This window comes from Ailuropoda melanoleuca, chromosome 7 (assembly GCF_002007445.2).
Source record: "Ailuropoda melanoleuca isolate Jingjing chromosome 7, ASM200744v2, whole genome shotgun sequence".
Taxonomy (NCBI): domain Eukaryota; kingdom Metazoa; phylum Chordata; class Mammalia; order Carnivora; family Ursidae; genus Ailuropoda; species Ailuropoda melanoleuca.
The window spans coordinates 24,152,623-24,177,385 of record NC_048224.1 but is presented as its reverse complement, the minus strand read 5'-3'; the positions used below and the strand labels follow the sequence as shown (position 1 = coordinate 24,177,385).

The following is a 24,763-nucleotide window of genomic DNA, read 5'->3' as shown; positions in this document are numbered from 1 at the left end:
TCTTGTTAACTCTGGGATTAGCGAAGGTATATATTTTCTTCTTAATACCTTTCCTGTATTTTCCAAGTTTTCCACAGTAAGCATGTCTTCCTTTTCTGATAGAAAAAGGAAAGAAAAGTTTGATAAAAAGAACATCACACATTGTCATCATTGCATTTCAGTCTGCGTAAGCACGAAGTCAGAGTGACAGGGGAGAGGCCAGGATGAAGCAGCACAGTTGAACTAGATGGTTCAGTAACAGATGTGCCTTACGTGGCCTAGCCAGCGGCGGAGCTTAGTTAGCGCAGGGCAGGGGCGCCTGCCGCACCCAGTTTAAGGAACTACCGCTCTCAGTCTTCTGATTTCTGATTAGAATGTAGTGGAAAATCCAGCGTTACAAATTAACAGGTTCTTCTCTTAATAAAAAGATTCATCAGAGAGACCTGTTATGCTTTTAGCAGACTATTTACAAAATGAGTACATCTAAAATATTCCAAAGTTGACTCTACAATTCTAAATCTCATATACAGATAATCTTCAGAAACGCAACTGCTTAAACTATGAAGGAACTTACTATTAAACTTTTTTTAAGTTTATTTTTTAAAACATTTTTTAATTTAAATTCAATTAATTAACATATAATGTATTATTGGTTTCAGAGGTGCAGGCCTGTGACTCATCAATCTCATATAACACCCAGTGCTCGTTACATCACGTGCCCTCCTTAATGTCCATCACCAGTTACCCCATCCCTCCACAACCCCCCTCCCGCCCCAGCAACCATCGGTTTGTTTCCAATTAAGAGTCTCTTATCGTTTGTCTCCCTCTCTGGTTTCATCTTGTTTTATTGTTTTGTTTCTTTCTTTTTTAAAGATTTTATTTATTTATGTGACAGAGAGACAGCCAGCGAGAGAGGGAACACAGCAGGGGGAGTGGGAGAGGAAGAAGAAGGCTCCCAGCGGAGGAGCCCGATGTGGGACTCAATTCCCAATCCCCGGGATCACGCCCTGAGCCGAAGGCAGATGCTTAACGACTGTGCTACCCAGGCGCCCCCTCTTTTTTGTTTCTTAAATTCCACATATCAGTGAGATCATATGATAATTGTCTTTCTCTGATTGACCTATTTTGCTTAGCATAATACCCTCTAGTTCCATCCATATTAGTTAAACTTTTTTAAAGTACCTGCATGTTAAGATATTTTATGGCCTATTGTTGAAGTTCGATTCTGGCAACTTTTGGACTCTTAATTTGAAAACTGTGGCTATGTTCAATATAATATAAATTAAAATTTTGAAAGATTGAGAAAAAATGAGCTAGGACTTCTTACCCTAATTCACTGCAAAATAAATGAATTTATCATAAGTACTTGACAGCATAGTGGAAACCACACGACCTTTGGAATCAGACATACTGGATATGGAATTTGGTTCTGTCACACAACAGCTATTTGTGAGCAAATGAACCTCTTTTTTTTTTTTTTACTTAAGATTTTATTTATTTATATAGAGACAGTGTGAACAGGGGGAGGGGCAGAGAGAGAGGATCTCAAGCAGACTCTGTGCTGAGCGCAGAGCCCCACCCAGGGCTCAATCCCATCACCCTGAGATCATGACCTGAGCTGAAACCAGGAGTCGGATGCTAAACCAACTGAGCCACCCAGGTGCTCTGCAACTCAACCTCTTGAGTTTATTCTTCAACATATACTGGGCATAATATAATGAACTCACCTCATATCTAGGCTGTTGTGAAGATTCTACCAAATACTGTTTTATTTAATAATTTTTTTTTTTATTTTTAAGTAATCTCTACACCCAGCATGGAGCTCAAACCCACAACCCCAAGATCAAGAGTTGCACACTCCACTGACTGAGCCAGCCAGCCACCCCTGTCAAATATTATTTCTTCACCTTTTTGATTCTCAGTAATCAACACTCCCTCTAAAATCAGCTCAGCACGTTCATATATGGCTGTGTGTTCAGTGGCAAGAGGCCAGTCCTGAGGCTTCACCTCTACTCCCTCTTTCCCTGTGGGCTACATGGACCCTAGTCTACACTCCTATTTGGAGGGGCATTTGGTCTCAAGGGAAATCATGGGCTCGTGTCAATTGTGATAGCTCAGTACTCGCATGTTCCCACAGATCAGGCCTGGCCGCCTTTTTGAGTGCATCCTGGTGGAACAGTTGGTTATAATCAGTCATTCCGTGATGCACATTTGTGTCCTTTGCTTTAGTTACTGAGATAGACAGGTACTGTGGGACATTGCCTTGGAGACAAGTCATGCCCTGGAGACTGTAGTCAGGCTAAATCTATCAAAGATATTAAAAAGAATATATAAGATTAAGACGTGAATTAGCTCTTGAGCTGTTGAATGTTCTCCCGCAAGGTTAGTATTCCACATTGTTTGCGTTGCTGTTGGGTACTTACTCTGTATGATTTAATGTTTAGGCAGCTTTCTACGTAGAAGGAAAATACTGCAGTGTACTGACAAAGTTATATTCCTGGTCTCCGTTGCTCTCAGCCAACCCTTAGGAACCAGGGGGATTTTTTACTTCTTGGGGAAATCACCCTATGGATTTTATTTTCAGGTGATTCTGAAGGGCAGCAAGGAGCGCAGCACCGGGGCCACTGGAGTTAACGCAGACTCCTCCCGCTCCCATGCTATCATCCAAATTCAGATCAAAGATTCAGCCAAGAGGACATTTGGCAGGTGAGCAGGAAATACGCAAGGAATTGCATTGTCTGCCTTTCCCTAATGTGACTTTGAAATATGTGTTATCAACAACAGGACACTCTGCCACCATGGAGTTTTTAATAAATACCAGGGATACAGAGTAGAGTTGTTAGCCCTGAAATAAATCATTGTATTAAAGTGCCATCAGTTGATTAACCATGAAGTAATGACCTATTGTTGGTCAAGCCTAAGTTATTAAAAGGGACATTGATTGCTTCTAACGTGAAACACAGTATCAGCAAAGAAATAGTAGGAAATGCATCTCAGCTTACAGGCCAAAAAAAAAAAAAAGAGAGAGAGAGAAAATTAATCTATCCTTCTTGAAAGAAGCCATAAGACAATTGGGTACATTCATTGCTTCTCTGGTGCTATCTTAGCAAACTCTGCCACACTGATGGATGAGCCTATCTCACCTCTGAGTAATGAATCTTTTTTTTTTTTTAAACTTACTTTCTTCTTCTTCTTCTTTTTTTTTTTGGCTGGAAAGCAGCCCACAAAAGTTTCTATTTAATTATCTAAGTGGTCACCTAAGTGATTTGCATTGTAGTCATTTTGCTTTATGGGAAGAATGTTTTATTAATTTTATTAATATCTCACAAATGATTAAAACCAGTGGAAGTGTCTGAGTGAACAGTGCCAGCAACAGCAGACAGATCAGAATCTTTTAATACTTCTGGAAAGCTGACAGTATGTCTTTTCTTTCCAGAGGATGGGCTAGTGTTAATTTCTTCCTGCTGCCCCAAAATGCTGACTAATGGAAAAATGAGCCAGAGCCCCCAAGAAGTTATCCCTGCTGTGTCTTTTCTCTAGGATCTCTTTTATTGACTTGGCTGGCAGCGAAAGAGCAGCAGATGCCAGAGACTCAGACAGACAGACAAAGATGGAAGGTGCAGAAATAAACCAGAGTCTTCTGGCTGTAAGTTGTTTGAAAGCTTTAATCTAAAAATCCCTCTTGAGAAATTCAGCCCCTCTTTACATGCAGCCAGAGTGGGTGAGGGTGGGGTGGGGCAAGGGCGTGCTTTTGTGTGGCAGTGGAATTCCAGGGCTGGAGATGGAGGCTGCCCGGTCAGATTCTTAGCAGTTATAGGCAACTCTTCCCTTCTGTTCCTGCCCTCTCTTCCTCTGGTCAGTCCCTTAGGAGCTGAAAAGTATTTCTGTAGCTGCTGAATGGTTAACGCAGGAAAGCTTTCTCTCTCTCATCAAGTTTTTAAATTGTATTAATTTTTCAAACATAAAAAAAATAGAATAAATCGTTTAATGATCTCCCAAATTCTTGCACCTGGCTTCAACATGTGAAAAATCTAACCAACCCTTTCCTTCCCCTGGTTGGATTACTGTAAAGCAAATCCTGTCAGCCTGTCCTTTCTTCCACAAATATTTTATTATCTCAAAGAGATAAGGACTCTTATTTTTTAATATAACTGTGATGCCATTATCATACCTGAAGAAATAATTATGTAATGTTATCTATTATCCAGTAAGTATTATCATTTCTCCAGTTGTCCCATAAATGTCTTTTCACAGTTTGTTCAAATCAAGATGTAAACAGGACCCTTGGACTGCTTTTGATAGTCTCTTTTATTCCATATCAGCTCTTCTGTTCTCTCTCTTAATATCAGTGTATTTGTTGAAGAAAACTGGGTCACTTGTCCTATAAGATTTCCAACATTCTGGATTAGGTTGACTGCATCCCCACATTGACGTTTAACATCGTACTCTATCCTCTGCGTTTGCTTTAAAGTGGCTAAGATCTGTACTTGTGCTGTACGGTAGGGAGCCACTGAGCCGCGTGTGGCTACTGAGCGCTCCAAATGTAGCTCGTCTGAATTGAGATATGCTCTAAGTGTAAGATACACCCTGGATCTTGAAGCAGGTATAATACCTCATTAATACCTTTTCATACTGATTACATGCTGAAATAATATTTTTGCTGGGTTTTTTAAATATTTTTGGATATATTGGATTACATAACATATAATTAAGATTAATTTCAGGGCGCCTGGCTGGCTTAGTTGGTTAAGCGTCTGCCTTCGACTCAGGTCATGATCTCAGGGTCCCTGCTCAGTGGGGAGTCATCTTCTCCCTCTGCCCCTCCCCCCACTCATGCTTTCTCTCGCACACTTTCTCAAAATCTTTAAAAAAAGATTAATTTCATTTTTTTTTAATGTGGCTACTAAGAATTTAAAATTACACATATAGGATAGGAAGATGGCGGAGGAGTAGGGGACCCCTTTTTTCAGCCGGTCCCCTGAGTCAAGTTGGATAGGTACCAGACCAGCCTGAACATCCACGGAATCAGCCTGAGATGCAGGAAGATACATCTGGATCTCTACAAATGAATATCTCCAGGGCTGAGTATTGAGGTACGAAGCGGGGAGCCGTGAAACCGCACACAGATATTGGAAGATAAACGGAAGGGGGAGGGAGCCGCCGCGTCCGGGCACTGGGAAGCGGTAGCCACCTGCACGGGGGAGCGGATGGACTCGTGGACCGGCACCCGGGAGAGAACAGACTGGGACCGTGAGCGGGGAGTGCGCGCTACCAGACTGAAACGGACCTCCAGTGTGCTCACTGGAACCAGACTGAGACCGGGAGCTCCGCGAGTGCGCAGGGGCGGCTGGCGGCGTTAGAAACACAAAGGACAGAGATGCGCCGGCCCTGGAAGTGAGGGCTGGGACGCCGGGTGTGGGGCATACATCCTGGGACGCTGCAGGGTTGAGCAGCACCAACAGTAACAGAGTTAAAGTGGCCAGAACGTCAGTGGAGAACGGTCCGCGATCCCTCTGTTCTGAGAAAGAGGCTGAGATTCGGCCACTGCTGCTCTGACACTCAGAAGAGGCACAGCAAACCGCCAGGGAAAGCCGCCAGAGAACAAAAGCCTGGAAATACTGCCTCACAGTGTGCCCACCCCCATCCCCCCTCGCAGGGGACATGGAGACTCTACCCAAACAGGGTTGCCTGAGTATCGGCGTGGCAGACCCCTCCCCGAGAAGGCAGGCTGAAAAATCAAGAAGCCCACATCCCTAAGATCCCTATAAAACAAGGGCACACGGCCTGGGTACCAGTCAGTAATTTGGGCTCTGGACAACCCCGCAACCTCCCCTCATCAGAATGAAGAGAAGGAGAAGTCCCCCCCAGCAAAGAAAAGACAGTGAGTCTGTGGCCTCTGCCACAGAATTGGCCTCGGCCACAGAATTAATACATACGGATGTATCCCAATTATCAGAAATGGAATTCAGAGCAACAATGGTCAAGATGATGAGTAAACTTGAAAAAAGCATCAGAGAAAGCGTTGCTGAGAATATAGAATCCCTAAGGGCAGAAATGAGAGCGAATCTGACAGAAATTAAAAACTCAGTGGGCCAAATACAGTCAAAACTAGAGGCTCTGACNTCCCCCTGCTTGTGTTCCCTCTCTCGCTGGCTGTCTCTATCTCTGTCAAATAAATAAATAAAATCTTAAATCTTNCATCCCTAAGATCTCTATAAAACAAGGGCGCACGGCCTGGGTCCCAGTCAACACTTGGGCTCTGGACAACCCTGCAATCTCTCTTCATCAGAATGACGAGAAGGAGAAGTCCCCCCCAGCAAAGAAAAGATAATGAGTCTGTGGCCTCTGCCACAGAATTGGCCTCGGCCACAGAATTAATACATACGGATGTATCCCAATTATCAGAAATGGAATTCAGAGCAACAATGGTCAAGATGATGAGTAAACTTGAAAAAAGCATCAGAGAAAGCGTTGCTGAGAATATAGAATCCCTAAGGGCAGAAATGAGAGCGAATCTGACAGAAATTAAAAACTCAGTGGGCCAAATACAGTCAAAACTAGAGGCTCTGACGGCCAGGGTCACTGAGGCAGAAGAACGTATTAGCGAATTGGAGGATGGGTTAGTAGAAGAAAAAGCAAAAATAGAATCTGGGCTTAAAAAAATCCACGCCCATGAATGTAGGTTACGGGAGATCACTGACTCAATGAACCTNATGAAACGATCCAATGTCAGAATCATCGGCATCCCTGAAGGGGTGGAGAAAAACAGAGGTCTAGAAGAGATATTTGAACAAATTGTAGCTGAAAACTTCCCTAATCTAGCAAGGGAAACAAGCATTCGTGTCCAAGAGGCAGAGAGGACCCCATCCAAGCTCAACCAGGACAAACCTACGCCACGGCATGTCATAGTGCAATTCGCAAATATTAGATCCAAGGATACAGTATTGAAAGCGGCCAGGGCAAAGAAATTTCTCACGTACCAAGGCAAAGGTATCAGGATTACGTCAGACCTGTCTACAGAGACCTGGAATGAGAGAAAGGCTTGGGGGGGCATTTTTAAAGCTCTTTCAGAGAAAAACATGCAGCCAAGGATCCTTTATCCAGCAAAGCTGTCATTCAGAATTGATGGAGAAATAAAGACCTTCCAGAATCGCCAGTCATTGACCAATTTTGTAACCACGAAACCAGCCCTACAGGAGATACTAAGGGGAGCTCTATAAAGGTAAAAAGGCCCCAAGAGTGATACAGAACAGGAAGTCACAATCTATAGAAACAAAGACTTTACTGGTAACATGGCATCATTAAAATCATATCTCTCAATACTCAGTCTCAAAGTAAATGGCCTGAATGCTCCCATAAAATGCCACAGGGTTGCAGATTGGATAAAAAGACATGACCCATCCATTTGCTGTCTACAAGAGACTCATTTTGAACCCAAAGATGCATTCAGACTTAGAGTAAGGGGATGGAGTACCATCTTCCACGCAAATGGACCTCAAAAGAAAGCTGGAGTAGCAATTCTCATATCAGATAGACTGGATTTTAAACTAGAGGCCATAGAGAGAGATACAGAAGGGCACTATATTATTCTTAAAGGATGTATCAAACAAGTGGAGATGACAATTATAAATATATATGCCCCCAACAGGGGAGCAGCAAGATACACAAGCCAACTCTTAACCAGAATAAAGAGATATATAGATAAAAACACATTAATAGTAGGGGACCTCAACACCCCACTATCAGAAATAGAACACCGTTGCAAAAAGAAACTAAGCAAAGAATCAAAGGCTTTGAATGCCATACTCGACGAGTTGGACCTCATAGATATATATAGAACACTACACCCCAGAACCAAAGAATACTCATTCTATTCAAATGCCCATGGAACATTCTCAAGAATAGATCATGCTCTGGGACACAAAACAGGTCTCAACCAATACCAAAAGACTGAAATTATTCCCTGCATATTCTCAGACCACAACGTTTTGAAACNAGATACAGAAGGGCACTATATTATTCTTAAAGGAAGTATTCAACAAGTGGATATGACAATTATTAATATATATGCCCCCAACAGGGGAGCAGCAAGATACACAAGCCAACTCTTAACCAAAATAAAGAGACATATAGATAAGAACACAGTAATAGTAGGGGACCTCAACACCCCACTATCAGAAATAGACAGAACACCCTGGCAAAAACTAAGCAAAGAATCAAAGGCTTTGAATGCCATACTCGACGAGTTGGACCTCATAGATATATATAGAACACTACACCCCAGAACCAAAGAATACTCATTCTATTCAAATGCCCATGGAACATTCTCAAGAATAGATCATGCTCTGGGACACAAAACAGGTCTCAGCCAATACCAAAAGATTGAAATTATCCCCTGCATATTCTCAGACCACAACGCTCTGAAATTGGAACTCAACCACAAGGAAAAACCTGGAAGAAACTCAAACACTTGGAGACTAAGAACCATCCTGCTCAGGAATGATTCAATAAACCAGGAAATCAAAAATCAATTTAAGCAATTTATGGAGACCAACGAGAATGAAAACAGAATAGTCCAAAACCTTTGGGATACTGCAAAGGCAGTCCTAAGGGGGAAATACATAGCCATCCAAGCCTCACTCAAAAGAATAGAAAAATCTAAAATGCAGTTTTTATATTCTCACCTCAAGAAGCTGGAACAGCAACAGAGGGACAGGCCTAATCCATGCATGAGGAAGCAGTTGACCAAGATTAGAGCAGAGATCAACAAATTAGAGACCAGAACCACAGTAGAGCAGATCAACAGGACTAGAAGCTGGTTCTTTGAGAGAATCCATAAAATTGATAGACCACTGGCAAAACTTGTCCAAAAACAAAGAGAAAGGACTGAGATTATTAAAATTATGACTGAAAAGGGAGAGGTCACGACCAGCACCATTGAAATTGCAAGGATTATTAGAAACTTTTATCAACAGCTATATGCCAAAAAACTAAACAATCTGGAAGAGATGGAGGCCTTCCTGGAAACCTATAAACTACCAAGACTGAAACAGGAAGAAACTGATTTTTTAAACAGGCCGATTAATTATGAAGAGATTGAGTCAGTGATAAACAATCTTCCAAAAAATAAAACTCCAGGCCCAGACGGTTTTCCTGGGGAATTCTACCAAACATTCAAAGAAGAAATAATACCTATTCTCCTAAAGCTATTTCAAAAAATAGAAACAGAAGGAAAGCTACCAAACTCATTCTATGAGGCTAATATTACCTTGATCCCCAAACCAGGCAAAGACCCCCTCAAAAAGGAGAATNCCAAAGGCAAGAGAAATAAAAGATAAAATGAACTTATGGGACTTTATCAGGATAAAGAGCTTCTGCACAGCCAAGGAAACAGTCAAAAAAACTAAGAGACAGCCCACGGAATGGGAGAATATATTTGCAAAGGACACCACAGATAAAGGACTGGTATCCAAGATCTACAAAGAACTTCTCAAACTCAATACACGAGAAACAAATAAACAAATCATAAAATGGGCAGAAGATATGAACAGACACTTTTCCAATGAAGACATACAAATGGCTAACAGACACATGAAAAAATGTTCAAAATCATTAGCCATCAGGGAAATTCAAATCAAAACCACACTGAGATACCACCTTACGCCAGTTAGAATGGCAAAGATAGACAAGGCAAGAAACAACAATTGTTGGAGAGGATGTGGAGAAAGGGGATCCCTCCTACATTGTTGGTGGGAATGCAAGTTGGTACAGCCACTCTGGAAAACAGTGTGGAGGTCCCTTAAAAAGTTAAAAATTGAGCTACCCTATGACCCAGCCATTGCAATACTGGGTATTTACCCCAAAGATACAGACATAGTGAAGAGAAGGGCCATATGCACCCCAATATTCATAGCAGCATTATCCACAATAGGNAATAGCTAAATCGTGGAAGGAACCGAGATGCCCTTCAACAGATGACTGGATTAAGAAGCTGTGGTCCATATATACAATGGAATATTACTCAGCTATCAGAAAGAACGAGTTCTCAACATTTGCTGCAACATGGACAGCACTGGAGGAGATAATGCTAAGTGAAATAAGTCAAGCAGAGAAAGACAATTATATGATTTCTCTCATCTATGGAACAGAAGAACTAGGAAGATCGGTAGGGGAAGAAAGGGATAAAGAAAGTGGGGGGGTAATCAGAAGGGGGAATGAAGCATGAGAGACTATGGACTCTGAGAATCAACCTGAGGGCTTCAGAGGGGAGAGGGGTGGGGGAATGGGATAGACCGGTGATGGCTAGTGAGGAGGGCACGTATTGCATGGTGCACTGGGTGTTATACACAACTAATGAATCATCGAACTTTGCATCAGAAACCAGGGATGTACTGTATGGCGACTAACATAATATAATAAAAAAAACATTAAAAAAATTACACATATAGTTTGCGCTTGTGGCTAACATATCCCTATTGGGAAAGCACTGTTCTAGAAGCTTGATCAGATTGAGGTTCTTTCTTTGCTAAGAATTCATGGGTAGGGGCGCCTGGGTAGTGCAGTCGTTAAACGTCTGCCTTCGGCTCAGGGCGTTATCCCGGCGTTCCGGGATCGAGTCCCACATCGGGCTCCTCCGCTGGGAGCCTGCTTCTTCCTCTTCCACTCCCCTGCTGTGTTCCCTCTCTCGCTGGCTGTCTATCTCTGTCACATAAATGAATAAAATCTTAAAAAAAAAAAGAATTCTTGGGTAGTTTTTAGACTTCCTATAGGAACACATCAGGAGGTACAGAATGTCTGGTTGTCTCTTTTTGTGATTTTTAAGAATTAAAAAAGATTCAAGTGTTGTTAGCGTAATTCCTCCGTTATAGTTTCCTATCAGACTTTTTCATTTAATGGATTTACCAGCCATTGATGAGCATCACCTGTATCTATTATTTCATTAGGGATTCCAAAATGGTGATATTCTCAATTTAATATTACTTCGTCATTAGCTGGAAAGAATTTTTCCTCAGCTATCTGATTATCCTGAAATATAGTTCATACAGTAGAGACAAGATAAATGCTTGCTTGATTCTTTGCCTTACTCACCAGTTTTCAGAATGATTTGGTGTCCTGGTCACCTAAACATGACCAATGAATTTGTTGTTATTTACTGTTTTGTTTGGCTTTGTATGATTATAAACTCATTGTAATCATTATTCTTTTTGCTATTTAAATTGTACATCTTTAGGCAGTGGGAGCCTTTTCAAGTATATTCCTCTGGTTTTTTGACCAACTATTAGTCTCTAATAGCTTCCTGGCATTCTGGCATGACAAGTTGTTCTAGGCTCATCTTGTACATTTGCTTCTCCAGACCTTGAATCAGTCAATTCTTCAACAACCTTGGTTTTAGAAGGAAATGGCATTTCGAGACCATTTAGGGGTGCTAGTGGTGCTTCCTACCACTGGATTAGTCCTTCTAGGCCTTTTTGTTGGACAGAGCTAGGGAATAAAATTTTTTTTTTGGAAGAGGAAAATACATCAGGGATTCATTCTAATAAATTAATTCAAAATTAAGATTACAGAGTTTGTGGTTAACTTTACTGAATTTATATTTGTATCCCTTTTTTCTTATGTTAGAATTCTTAGTTCCTAACAACATATATATCATTTATTTGCTCTCCTTCAATATATGTATATTTCAAAATAATGCTGATATTTCTCATAATACAATTACTGAATTCAGATTAAGATTTCTTTTTTTTTTTTTTTTTTTTTTAGATTTTATTTATTTATTCGACAGGGATAGAGACAGCCAGCGAGAGGGAACACAAGCAGGGGGAGTGGGAGAGGAAGAAGCAGGCTCACAGCAGAAGAGCCTGATGTGGGGCTCGAACCCATAACTCCGGGATCACGCCCTGAGCCCAAGGCAGATGCTCAACCGCTGCAAAGATTTCTTTGCAGTTTCCTTTTCACCCTTAGGTTGTATCCCACATAGGATGTACAGTCATAATATTGTGTTGCACAATCACTTGAAATCTCTTCTATGTGTTTAAGCTTACCAATTCCATATTCAGTTGAAGTAAAAACTGTAGAACAAGCCACACTGAGAGAAGTCTAGTGTCCTTCCCTGTCCCCTCAACCCTATTACCTCCCTCCCCATAGATAACCATTTTTTACATATTTTTTTTTCACCTCAGGAAAAGGTAGCATACTGTAAACACTTTGCTTTTTTCACTTAACAATATTCTAGAGCTCAATACATGGCTGTATAGAGAGATCTTCCTTGTTCCTTTTTGCAGCTATCTAGTGCTGCCTGTGGTCACTCCATATTATTTAAGTCCTTTTGATCAGAACTGAAGTCTCCAGCGGGGCACTTTATGTCCAGGCCTCATGAGGGATAAATTGAGAGGCTGAGAGAGGCGAGAAAGACCGTCAGCATCTCTTTTTACTTTTTCAATTTTTGAATAATTTTAGATTTACAAAGAGTTGCAAAAATAAATACACAGCATTCCTTCACTCAGCTTCCATATTATTAATATCTTGTATAACCATAATAAAATGATCTAAATCAGGAAATTAACATTGGCATAATACAAGACAACATCATTGGTATAATACAATTAACTACAGACCTTGTGTGAATTTCACCAGTAGTCCCACTAATGTCCTTTTTTGGATCCAGGATCCCATATTACATTTAGTCGTCATGTCCTCATAGTCTCCTCAGTTTTTGTCATCTGTGACTTTAAAACCTTTGAAGAGTACTGGCCTACCCGGGTTTTTTGTTTTTGTTTTTCAGTGTCTGAATTTGGGTTTATCCAGTGTTTTCTCAAGATTAGATTGAGATAAAGAATTTTTAGCAAGAACACCACATAAGTTGTACCTTTCTCAGTGAATCATATCAGGCGGTGCATGAAGTCAGTATGTCTTATTACTGGTGATGTTCACTTTGATCACTTAGTTAAGGTTGTTTGTGCTAGGTTTCTCCACTGTAATGTTAACCATTTTCCCTTTGTAATTAATAAATATCCTGGGGCACCTGGGTTGGTTGGGCGTCTGCCTTTGGCGCAGGTCATGATCCTGGCATCCTGGGATCATGTCCTACATTGGGCTCCCCACTCATCAGGAAGTCAACTTCTCCCTCTGCCCCTCCCCCTGCTTGTGCTCTCTCTCTTGCTCTGCCTGCTCTCTCTCTCTCTCTCTCTCAAATAAATAAATAAATATCTTATGGGGAGACAGTTTGAAACTATGCAGATATCCTATTTACATCACACTTTTGCTGCCTAATTTTAGCAACAGTTGGTGATTCTTAACCTGCAACATTATGACTGTGATGTTTACCTGGTGGGATTTCCTGTTCCTATCATTCTTTTTACATTAATTAGTTGAAATTCTGCTGTAAGAGCTGTCCTTTCTCTACAATTTATTTATTAGATTATTTATAACAGTAAATGGATATTTCTTTTATTTGCTAGATTATATTTTTATCATTATTTATTTTATTGCTCAGATTGCCCTCAAACACTCATAGGAATTAGTGGCCACACTTGGATTTGAGTATTAAGGGGCAGGTGTAACTCAGGGCCAGGGTTTGGTTACCTGTTTGTCCCTTTTGGAGAATTGTCCCAGTGATAAAGTTTGGGGATATTGCATTGATTTGTAATAAAAGAGGAAATTGGGGAACCTGGGTGGCACAGCAGTTAGGCGTCTGCCTTTGGCTCAGGGCGTGATCCCGGCGTCGTGGGATCGGGCCCCGCATCAGGCTCCTCCGCTGTGAGCCTGCTTCTTCCTCTCCCACTCCCCCTGCTGTGTTCCCTCTCTCGCTGGCTGTCTCTATCTCTGTCAAATAAATAAAATCTTTAAAAAAAATAAAATAAAAAAATAAAAGAGGAAATTCCCTTATACAGGTTTCTCCTGCTATCTGAAAATAGAACTTTCCTATGAAATCTTTTGTAAGCCAAAATGCCATAAGGCAAAGAAGTGATTACCATTAATTTATATGGAAACAAATGTGAGCATTCCCACGCCCCAAAAATAACCTCTTAGGCTTTTCTGATACCTTAGGACTCATCTTGGTAATGGATGCACAAAATAAATCAAGATAAAGCACAGGTGGGGAGCCTGGCTAGCCCAGTCAGTGGAGCATGCGACTCTTGATCTAGGGGTCATGAGTTTGAGCCCCACACCAGGTATAGAGTTTACTTTCAAAAAAAAAGGAACTGTTAGAAAAAACAAAAGATAAAGCACAGAGATAGAAACAGGTCAAAGCTATGACTTAACCAACTGAGCCACTCAGGTGCCCCTACTTTTAAATAAAAGCAAAAATCCTCTTTGGATTTAAGTTAGTGCATGCTCTCGCTCTCTCTCAAAATAAGTGATTAATTAATTATCAGAAAACTTGCATCTGAATCTACACTTGAATCTACACCTATACGTGTGCATACGTGAGCAGGGAGGCGGGGGAGTGGGACAGATGTTTTCTGTACTCATGTGCATCTATAGCTGCTAATAGGGTGAGAGGAGCCAAGAGAAAGGGAGCTGGCAAGCCAGAACTGCCGGCACATAAGCGTGGACTCTGGGGCCTGTGGAAGGTCCCTGTTTTAACTGTTCCTCACTATTGGTGCTAATGCTAGGATCATAGCCTTTAGGAGGGCCTAACTAGACACGGGGAGCTCAGGATGTTTACGGTCTAGCTTGATTTTTCTTGTTGGACAAGAAACTACTAAGGCATTTTGACTTCCTTTTGGAGGATTGTCTGACTATGGCTTATTTAAGAAAAGTCTGGTCCGTTACTCTCTCTTTGCATGTGATATTTGATGTGCTTGTTAATCTACCACCTTGCAGCTGAAGGAATGTATCCGCGCATTGGATCAGGAACACACCCACACTCCCTTCAGGCAAAGCAAATTAACTCAGGTACAGTTAAACGTGAACTTGGAGTTCATTCTCTTTCATTCGTTCGTTCTTGCATTCATTTGTTCATTCAGTAAAGCCTCCACTGCCAGCAAGTCCCGATGCTAAGCTTGGGAGGGTTTGGGGGGAAAGGAGGGAGTCCCATTCCTTCCAGGAGCTCGTTCGAGGCCGCCTGGGCACGCAGGCAGAGTGAAGCGGCCGAGCTTTCACGGGGCTGCAGTGCGCTTCCGGTCACCGCCCAGCAGCTTTCCGCTTATTTGTAATGTAAAGAAACATTTTTGATTTAATGGAGTCTCTGAGCCTTTGAAGTGGGGGTGGTATAGCTGTACTCAGTATTTTCTTAACTGTAAGACTTAGTGTTTCAAGACAAAAAATAATGGCTGGAGTTAAAAAGAATAAGAGATTTTAAACATTTTGTAAAGATTTTATTTATCTTATTAATAATATTATTATTATTTGATAGAAAGAACACAGGCAGAAGTGGCAGGCGAAGGGAGAGGAAGAAGCAGGCTCCCTGTCAAGCAAGGAGCCTGATGCGGGGCTCAATCCCAGGACCCTGAATCATGACCTGAGCCGAATGCAGATGCTTAACCAACTGAGCCACCCAGGGGCCCCAGATTTTTAAAATTTTTTTAAATTTACTTTTTACTTATTTTTTAAAGATGCTATTTTTAAGTAATCTCTACACCCAACATGGGGTTCAAACTTACAATCCTGAGATCAAGAGTCGTGCACTCTACTGACTGAGCCAGCCAGGTACCCCGAATGAGACAGATTTTTGATAGGTACTGATAGGAAAGATGACCAAGATCTATAGTTTAAAAATATAAAATGAGAAAAAAAAACTGCACACACACAAAATTATGTCTGTGTTAACTGATTATTCTGAGTGGTAAAACTGTAGGTAATTTTTTTCCTCCATTTTTCTGTCATGAAATGTGCTTCTAAATGAATGGAAAATGCTAGTAATTCAGCAGTGTAGTAGCTGCAGAAGAGTGGCCCACAGAGGGGTCTGCCTACATACGGACTGCTGCAAAGGCAGGTACAGGTGCTCCGGGTTCCTTTTTGCACCACGTCTCGTGCTCGGTGGAGGACAGACTAGCGTAGACGGCAGTCTAGGTGAGGATATTTGTATTTTGGCAGAGGTTCGCACTCGGTACAGCTAACCTAATGGCTCCGCAGGGCATGGGGCAGAACTTACTAGAACTGGTGATCTGTGGGTTAGATTATGTCTTCTCAAACATGATTTCAACTAGAGACTTAGGAAACCCTTCTTATGGGTGGTTAGTCCTGATTCTGACATTGGCTCTGTTATTTTTTAAAACGAGTTCACCATCCCCAGAAAATAAGTTCCTGCTTAATTTAAAAAATAATAATTCAGGGGAAAAAAACAAATGAAAAATGAATAATTCAGGGGCACCTAGCTGGTTCAGTCGGTGGAGTGTGCAACTCTTGATCTCAGGGTCGTGGATTTCAAGCCCCATGTTAGGTATAGAGATTGTTTAAAAATAATAATGATAATAATAATTCAAACACTATACAAGTACAAAGAAGATGGCAAAAGGTACCTGAAAATCCCGTCTCTCAGTGATAATCACTGCTACATTTTGGTGACTGTCCTCCAGACATTTCTCTGCCCACATATCTACACACAGATCTCCTTACAGAGTTATGGAATCATATGCCTTTTTCACTCAAAGATAAGTGTAGATCTTCCCGTGTATCTAAGTACAGATATACATAATTATTTTTTATGGTTGTATTGTAGTCAGTTAATAATTATTTTGTTTGCAGAGTGCCTGGGTGGCTCAGTCAGTTAAGCATCTGCCTTTGGCCCAGGGCATGATCCCAGGGTCCTGGGATCGAGCCCTGCGTTGGGCTCCCTGCTCAGTGGGGAGCCTTCTTCTCCCTCTCCCTCTGCTGCTTGTGCTCTCTTTCTCTCAAATAAATAAAATCTATTTAAAAAAATAAAATTATTCAGTTTGTTCTGTTTATAGACTCCTAGATTTTTAAATTTTTATTGCTATTATGATGTTGTAATGCATAGCCTATGTGTACTTTTTTTTTTAATCACCTGAGCAATTCTCTTTAGGATAATGTCCTGGAAGCATGCACATTTTTTACGTTTTTATACATACTGCCAAACTGCCTTCTCAAAAGCTTATACTGTTTCATGATACACACTACCTGCATAGTATAGCAATATAGAAAAGTGCCCATTTCCCTAGACCCCCACCAGGGCAGGGTATCACGAGTCTTAATTAATCTTATGGGTGAAAAATATTAGTATTCTTACTACTTTGTATTTCTTTGGTTGGTGAAGTACCTTTTTTGTGTATTTTTGATCATTTATTTGTATTTCTTCTTTGCAAACTGCCTTTTTGTAGGGGGTGGGGAGCTATGGCCCAGTGCCCTGCACACAATAAGTAGTCAATATGCCCTTTGTTAATTGACTTCATTGAACTGCCTTCTGTTTGGGACAGGTCCTGCGGGACTCTTTCATCGGTGATGCCAAAACCTGCATGATTGCCAACATCTCACCAAGCCATGTGGCCACCGAACACACACTGAATACCTTGCGTTACGCTGACCGGTGAGTCGCTCCCAGGTGGCGGGTGTGTGTTTCAAACACACATAGAGATCTGATCTTGAGCTCCAGAAGTCTGTTCTTGAGGCAGTGATCCTAGTACTGGGGGAATGTGCAATTGGTCATTTGAAGAATGTGACCTGGTAGGCCTTGCCATTTTACAAGTGTGAATGTGACAAGAGGAAGGGGACAGGTTCCCTGGTTCAGGAAACAACTCCACCAGTGACTTTTATTTTTTTAATTTATTTTCTAAGATTTTATTTATTTGATACTGCATGCACGCATAAGCAGGGGGAGCAGCAGGACCCTGGGATCATGACCTGAGCCACTCAGGTGCCCCCATCGGTGACTTTTAAATGGCTAGTGGGAAGTGAAATATTTCTTTGGAGTGGAAGGCTCAAGATTTTCTTCCTGCTAGCCTCAGCCCTAATCATAAGGGATAGAATACATGTTACTTGTCAAGGCAGGGGCACTTAGAGCTATGTAGGTCCAGAGGAGATCAACCCAGACATCTGACATGTTACAGAAGGGTAAACTGAACCCAGAGAAGGGCAGGAACTTTAAAAGGGCTTATTGGGAATCGGCGGTAAAGCTAGCACTTCTGACTATATGGTCAGGGCTCTTTCTGGGGTGACCCTGGTATCTGCCAGGTCCCCGCCAATGCCCCATCTCTTAACCTGGGGTCCCACAGATTTCCTGCCATGGGTAAAGACGCTATCATTTCCATCCTTTCCTCTGGCTGCTTTGCTGCCTGATCCTGTCTTACATCCTTCTCTTTGGTCTCCCAGAAGCTGTCTCCAAGATTAACAAAAAAAAAATTTTTTTTTAAGATTTTATTTATTTATTTGACAGAGAGAGAGTGAGAGAGGGAACACAAGCTGGGGGAGTGGGAGCAGGAGAAGCAGGCTTCCCGCTGAGTGGGGAGCCTGATGCGGGGCTCGATCCCAGATGCTTAATGACTGAGCCACCCAGGCGCTCCCCAAGATTAACAAAATATTTGAGGGAAACGTGTTTTCTTATTATTGTTGAGGAATCTTTAATATCCATGGCATTTTATGAAATTCACTGGGAAGGAAAAGTGAGCTATCATTTAAGCTCCATGAAAACAGGAAACCTTATCTATTTCTCCACTGTATCTACCGCCCAGACAGTACTTGGTACCTAGCAGATGCACAGGAAATATTTGTGACTGAAAGGAGGAACTCTTCTGGGTGTCAGGGTGAGGCCCTCTGTGTACCTATCTCATTTGAATAGGAGAGAGACCTCACAAAGTGATTATAAGAGTGGGCTCTGGAGTCAAGACTCTCTGGGCCAATACCCAGCTTCTGCCATGAAAGAGCTGAGTAGTCCTGGGCAAAAGTTTTGGGCTTCAGTTTTATCTGACGGGATAATATTAGCATCTACCTCCTACAACAGTTACATGGAATCAGTGAGGATAATGCACCACACCAAGTGCATAGTTACCATTCAGTATGTGTTAATTTAAGCAATAGCAATATTAATAGGTCCCCAAAATAGGCTTCCTTATTGCATGGTTCCCTAATGCCTGTACACTAGCCCTGCTAGAAGAAAGGCTACTTCATGGGGTGCCTGGGCGGCTCAGTGGGTTAAGCACCTGAGTCTTGGCTTCGGCTCAGGTCATGATCTTGGGGTCATGAAATCAAGCCCCGCGTCAGGCTCTGCGCTCAGTGCGGCATCTGCTTGAGATTCTCTCTCCCTCTCCTTCTGCCCCTCCCACTGCTCATGTACTCTCTCTCGCTCTGTCTCAAATAAATATTAAAAAGAAAGGCTGCTTCACGAACTGAGATCAGAAGATATGAGATGATCCAGATTTGTTTCCAAATAAACAAATATGGCTTGAAATTCTTTACCCCCATGTATCCATTACCCAGCTTCAATAATTGATAACAGTAAACGGATCTTGTTTTATAACCCCACCCACTCCCGAATCACAGACACTGTTGTCAGTTGCTTAAAGTAAGAACTTCATCATTAGGAGCAGAGAACAAGACATCTCCTCTCTTAGTGCCTCAGTAAAGGAAGATGAAAATAACCCTTTTGCATAGGGGAGGTGTTAAGTATAATTGAGAAATTATTTTAAATAATTTTGGCTTTAAAAAAAACAGAAAAAGTGTAATAGAAATCTCTTCCATTTGAAGCAGTCTGATAAATTATTGAAAATGAATGAAAGCCATTTGTTTTATGTGCTTCAATGAGGCCTAATGAAATTAATTTTAGGTAATAATCTATACAGACACAAGATGATTTTATTGCTTATTTTAAAACTTCTGATTTAAAATTTTCTTCTTTCCATATAGTAGAATGTTGCCAAGGAGTCCAAAAATAAAGTTCCAACTGGACCCCTAATAGGTATACATCTATCAGAAAAGCTCAGTGACAGGAGTGATTTTGGGATTAGGAAGAGTACACTGGAAGCATTTAGCATCAATAACCAAATTACCTGTAGGATTCCTTCTGGCACTCAGCTTTCTAGAATTATTTAGTGTGACTCCTAGGGGGTGATTTTGGTGTTTCTCTCTTGATGAAACTAAAATAATTAAGTTTTTTATAACAGGAAGTAATTTGGAACCATCTAGACTTACTGTGGCACCTCTCAGCCCATTTCCTACTGCAACACCTAAACAAAGGCCCATGGACACGCGCGTCTTCAGTCACATTCTTCAGCTCTTTGCTTAGCTATGTTACCTGCCTGCCTTGGCTCTCAGACTTCAAGGGAAGATTTAAATCAAGTCTGTGTCAGGCTTATGATCTTGGTTTTCAGAAACAGCCAAGAGGGGTCATTTGGCCACCAGTAAGGGTTGGATTAAATCCAAAATAATGTCAGAGACATTTTATGGGAGCCCCTAGGCAGAAGTACTGCTCCTTCCTAGAGGATTTTAATGAAGAATCTACAGGCCACTGGAGAATCACATTTTTACTTCATGTCACCTTGTAATTCTAAATTCGTACAGTGTTTTTATTTATTTATTTATTTATTTATTTATTTATTTATTTATTTATTTATTTTTAAAGATTTTTTATTTATTTATTTGACAGAGACAGAGACAGCCAGTGAGAGAGGGAACACAAGCAGGGGGAGTGGGAGAGGAAGAAGCAGGCTCGTTGCAGAGGAGCCTGATGTGGGGCTCGATCCCAGAACGCCGGGATCACGCCCTGAGCCGAAGGCAGACGCGCTTAACCGCTGTGCCACCCAGGCGCCCCGTTACAGTGTTTTTAAATATTGGAATTAAGAGATTGATCTTGACTAAATCCTAGCAGAGACCTAATTCTGGATTTTCCATCTTCTCAGAACTTCCCGTGTGGAATGGAGCATGGTTCTCTATCCTCTATTTAGGGGGTGATTCTGCCTCCCCGGGAACATTTGGCAATGTCTGGAGATATTTTTGATTGTCAAGACTAGAGAGAAGTGCTACTGGCATGTAGTGGGTAGAGGCCAGGGGTGCTGCACAGACAGCCCCCACAACAAAGAATTCTCTGGTTCCAAATACCACTAGTGCAAACGTTGAGAAACCCCGGAATAGACAGGTCACTTTTCCTTTAATAGAATGAGCACAGCCTGCTTATTTCCAGAGGATTTTGTTTCCTGAGTACCCAGCAAGTTTGAAGGAACTCATTTTCTTAGAGAAGCCTGAAAGGAAATGGATTGCAGGAAAAGTGGGCTCTGGCTGCGGGGGCAGGTGAGTGGTAGACACAGGCTCCTGAGCTGGCCCTTTCCCGAAGTACAGCATGGGCCCTAACACGGATATAGTGCCGTTCTGAGATGAGCTTCCTTGGCCTTGTCCCATGGGATTGAGGAGATTTCCAAAACTTCTGATCATAGAATGTTGGGTATATGCTTATATCCTCAGCCTGCACCCATCTTTTTTGTAATACTTTTCTTTGGTTTTTGAAAAATATAGAAAAAGAATTAAGGAGCATGCAAGAATACACATTTAACATAAAATGGTAATTTACAGGGTCAAGGAACTAAAGAAAGGCGTTAAATGTTGTGCTTCAGCTACCAGTCGAAATCGGACCTCTGGAAACTCTTCTCCAAAACGAATTCAGAGCTCCCCCGTGGCCCTGCCAGGGGACAAGTGTTCTCCCAAAAAGGTCAAGCTGGGGCTTCAGCAGTCATTCACAGCAGCTCCTGGCTCCACGAGAGAGAAGGCCCATCCCCTGGCCAGCCACACACCCAACATCCCTTTTGCGCCTGTACCTAAAGTTCCCAGTAAAAGGGGTGGATCCAGAGGGAGTCTTCCCCAAGAGTGGGTCGTTCACACCAGCCCTGTCAAAGGAGCCACACGGTCTGGACATTTAGCCAAAAAAGGGGCAGAAGAATCTGCGTCATTGTGCTCTGAGAAAACTCAAATGGGCAACAAAACTGCCCGCAGGTGGGGAAGCAAGGCTGCCGGCCCAGGAGAAGCCCCGGCGCGTGGCAAGCTGCCCTCCAAGTGCAAGACTGTGCAGCCCGTGCGGCCCGTGCAGAAGCAGCTTGTGTCACGGGCTGAGCTCTCCTCCGGTGGCCTCCACCATTTAGCAGAATACGGTCAGGGCAGCAAGGGGAGCACACCTGCCAGGTGGGCCTCGGAAACGTGGACAGACATCCCTCCACATCAGAAGGAGAGGGAGGAACACTTGCGCTTCTATCACCAGCAGTTCCAGCAGCCACCTCTCCTCCAGCAGAAGTTCAAGTACCAACCACTGGAAAGGTTTTTATGCCAGTACAGGCCCCTGGAGGGGCAGCTCCAGAATGAGACCCCTTCCCCCTTCTGCTCTTATTCTGAGAGCCAGGATGGAGCCCAAGCTGAGGACCTTGATGACAGCGATTTCAGCGAAGATTCTTTTTCACATGTCTCCAGTCAGAGGACCACAAATCAGAGAAACACCCTAGAGAACAGCGAAGGCTCATTCTTCCTTCATCAGAGGGAGCAAGGCCCTGAGGAGCAAGTGGCCAAAAGGCACCAGAGTCTGCTTTTTAACCCCGGGACAGATGGTGACGAGAAGGGTCTAACTGGAGACTGGATATACTCCAGGGACCCCACACACCACAAAAGAGCAGCACTCAGTCACGGCCACAGCCCGAGTAAGGTGCCTTTGGACTGGAGCAGAGAGGAGGATTCTGCCTCCTCAGGGCTTTGTCCCGGGGACAACCTGGCAGAGAAGCCTTACTGCTCACAGGTAGACTTTGTACCTGGCCAGAAAAGAGGTGGTGGCCCATCCTTTGAACTGAGACAGGACGCTCTCACAAGTGAGGTTCCTGGGCAGGCCGAGGGTAGTTCACTGCCCCTGGAGGAAGATGGTTTTAGTTTCTCACTGCCCCACAGTGCAGTTCCAGGATCTCCAGACCAAAGAGAGAGAGTCAGCACACCTCTGGGAGGAGTCGGCCAAGACAGCCCAACTCTGGTGACCAGAACAATGAAAACCAGTTACCCTGACCCAGAAGACTGTAGAGGGGAATCAGGCACGTGCTCTGAATATGCTTCTGGACTGATGGCTCCCCTCACCATGTCCCTCCTGGAGAACACAGACGATGAAGGTCCTCTTCCCTTGGAGCGGCTGGCCCAGGATGGGCTTGCTCACAGTCTAGTGGCAGCAAGGGGCCCACCTGTGGGCCACACAGTATCATCTGGTGATCAAAAGGCACTCCTGCCACTGTCTTCAGCAGCTGGGCACCTGTGGCTCTCATCATCTCCCCCTGACAATAAGCCTAGTGGTGATCTTCCAGCCCTGTCGCCATCACCCATCCGTCAGCACCCACCTGACAAGCTGCCCATCAATGAGGCTGACCCAGGGGAGGCCCGCCAGAGCGGAGAGACTGCGCTGTCCTCCGAGGAACACGGGAGTAGCCAGCAGTATGATGCCGATGCTGAGGAGGCAGAGCGGAGCAGCGCCCAGGGTTTCCCAGGAAAGCCCTTCCCCGCCATACACACTGGAGGAGCCCACCCTGCACCTCTGCTCACCCCAGGAACAGAAAGTAGTGATACGGCTGACCAGCCCTGGGCCCAGGAAAGAAAACATCCAACAGGACTTGGCTGGCAGGAGCTAAGTTTGCCGGGAGACCCCATCAAGTTGCACAACAGAAACATCGTGTGGCTCAAATACAGGCCGATCCCAAGGTGCTCAGCAAGGCCAGGCTCTCCCCTGGTCCCTGGCTGCTCTCCAAAGACTGCAGAGAACCTCCATCAGCTCACCCTGGGGCCTGCACAGTAAGTTGGACACTCTCCCCCAGACCTGAGACCTTTGGCACTGCTACTTCCACCCCAGCTTCACCCTGGTCCGCTCTGGGAATGGCTATTGTTGGTTCAGTGTCAGAGCTACACTACAACTAGAGGGGCTTTGTCCTGCTTTTTGAGGGAGCAGGCCTGCCAGGGTGGGTGAACCCTGAGTCTAGGAAAGCTGAGCCTTGAGTGAGAAAAGGGAGGATCTGTCCCCTTCAGCAAGCCTATGACCTGTGGTGAGATCAGAGTCCTCTTCATTCTGTCGGGTCTGTGTTCCTGGAACTGCTCCCCAGGGACACAAGAGCTACAGCCTTGTGCCCTCAGAACCAAGGCAGGCTGGGCAACTTCCAAGATGGAGAAGGTCAAAAACAGAGCGACTGGTGATTTGTGCTGCTTTCCCCAAAGGATGCTGTGGATGGTGCAGAAAGAGAGGTGACAGAAAGCATAGAGCAAGAAAGGAGGCAGAGCGATCCAGCAGGGCCCCTCAGCATTAGGGCCCGGGGAGATGGTGCATGGGAACAGAGGCTACAGCCCTCTGCTAGAGCTCCTGATACCTAGGCCAGCTGTGTGCCTGCTGTTCGCGGGGGCTCAGGCCGGGGCCATGGACAGAGAAGGACCTCCGGGGACGCACAGGTGAGGAGCCTGCCTGTCCCAGGAGACAATCTTGCTGGCTCCGTGGTCTCTACCCAGTGGTAGGGGCTGACAAAAGGCAGATCCTCCAGTTTCTAGCTGAAACCCCCTGCTTTGGTCCCTGGACTCCCCATAGGAAGTAAACACCGTGGCAGGCAAAGCAGCAGGCGCCACCGTGTACGAGTGCGCCAGCGGCAGTGGTCGCAGCCTTGAGCCTTTTGGCAGGGAAGCGGGGTGAAGCTTCCGCAGAGGACCAGCAACACTCATCCCTGTTCCTCAGTGTAGCAGGAAGGCGGGCACAGACTGAGAAGCCTCTCTTTTCCCAGTATCTTCTGGTATCCTTTAGTCCTGAGAAGAATGGGGGGGGTTGCTGGCCCTGGTCAGAGCTTTGACCGTTCTGGGAAGGGGCAGTTCCTGGGCGGGAAATGAGGCTCAGCCCTAGAAAGCTGCC

At 43.7% G+C, this 24,763-nt stretch overlaps 1 protein-coding gene across 7 annotated transcripts in view; it reads left to right on the top strand.

The window, feature by feature from the left end:
* The window catches only part of KIF24 (kinesin family member 24), an 80,222-nt gene that overhangs the window by 54,018 nt on the left and 1,441 nt on the right, over positions 1–24,763 (top strand). For 5 of the 7 annotated variants that reach the window (XM_034664032.1, XM_034664034.1, XM_034664035.1 and 2 more), the window contains 5 exons: positions 2,564–2,685; positions 3,520–3,625; positions 14,806–14,877; positions 17,358–17,467; positions 21,439–23,670. In XM_034664032.1, coding sequence (XP_034519923.1) covers positions 2,564–2,685; positions 3,520–3,625; positions 14,806–14,877; positions 17,358–17,467; positions 21,439–23,670 — 2,642 coding nt within the window. The remainder of the gene's footprint in view (positions 1–2,563; positions 2,686–3,519; positions 3,626–14,805; positions 14,878–17,357; positions 17,468–21,438; positions 23,671–24,763) is intronic. The other 2 variants (XM_034664036.1, XM_034664038.1) reach the window with 2 other exon arrangements.